The sequence below is a fragment of the Penaeus monodon genome, chromosome 29 (assembly GCF_015228065.2).
Source record: "Penaeus monodon isolate SGIC_2016 chromosome 29, NSTDA_Pmon_1, whole genome shotgun sequence".
Lineage (NCBI taxonomy): Eukaryota > Metazoa > Arthropoda > Malacostraca > Decapoda > Penaeidae > Penaeus > Penaeus monodon.
In genome coordinates, this window is record NC_051414.1 from 3754040 (window position 1) to 3755235 (window position 1196).

Sequence of the window (1196 nt, forward strand, 5' to 3'; positions counted from 1 at the left end):
TCAAAGAACACCACAGCCGCCTGTCCTGGCTGAAAGCAACGCTCACTGCGACGGATTCTCGCCTACGCCCTTCCGATACCCAAACGCTACGCCCATGCAGGCCTGCCCACTTACTGCTATGGAAATGCAATGTGAAAGTATCGAGGATGTATAGAAATACTTTTCTCCTTGTCTTTCGATTAGTTAATACTTGTGTCTTCGTTTAAATACAATATGGATGCGTATGATATATATATAGTACGATGTCAGCTAATGTTATTACCCCCGTCAGTCTGACCATAAATGTTCATATCATAAAAATAATAAATCAACAGATCATATACAAACAAATCAAAATGTCAACATTCAACAGAAAGTATAAGGAAAGAAACTCAAAAATTCCCCATATACATAAACCTAAGTACAAGTACCATCCCACACAACGAAGAGATCGTTGGCACTGACCTTCCTCCCATGGCTGCCGGACAGGTATGAAGGCCCTGCAGTCAGCTCTGATGCGGCCAGGTATACGCTCTTCTGCTGGACGGAAACTGTCGTACAGTTGTCGAGTGGATTCATAATAAATTTATGTTGTGTCAGGTTGTATTATTGGGATTTGTTTTATCTGTTTTTGTATATTTGTTGGCGCATTTGTGGGTTGTGCAATTTGAATATGATTTTTTTTTTTGTATATTCATTCATCTGTTGTTGTTTTTTTCATATGCTGCTATTGTCCTATGTTTTCTGAATGTAAATGTGTCCTACTAATCCTAAACCACATAGAAGAAACCAGGACACAATGAATATAAAAATCGTCATTGGTGAGTGTTCTGTTTAATAACCATAAAGAATTGTGATCAAGAACCAGATCAAGAAAGTGAGTGATATGTTTACCTATATTTTTTATATCATCACCTCAAGCTGTGCCTGGCGTAAGGGTTTCTTATCCGGTCAAACTATACAGGATTTTATAATAATACAGAATATCTCACACTTGCAAGAATAGCATGTCTGTTCTTCATAACATCGCCAAAGAGAAGAAGAAAACGTTGTAATATATCCAACCAAACAGGGGAAGCACAGATATGTTCTAACCTGCGGATCGCCCGCTGCTAGGACATCCAGACGTACGATTAACTCAAACACTTGATTCATCAATACAAAGGCCATATAAGCTAATCACATACAAAAGCGATATTAAGCAAGGCGCATCCTCG

The 1196-nt window shown here is 38.7% G+C and overlaps 1 protein-coding gene across 1 annotated transcript in view; it reads right to left on the reverse strand.

Moving 5' to 3' along the window:
- Window positions 1-546, reverse strand: part of LOC119591909 — a gene marked incomplete at its 3' end in the record, with an annotated part of 31088 nt that extends 30542 nt beyond the window's left edge. The window contains 1 exon segment of the mRNA XM_037940662.1: window positions 445-546. Coding sequence (XP_037796590.1) covers window positions 445-455 — 11 coding nt within the window.
- Window positions 547-1196: the final 650 nt, after the last annotated feature.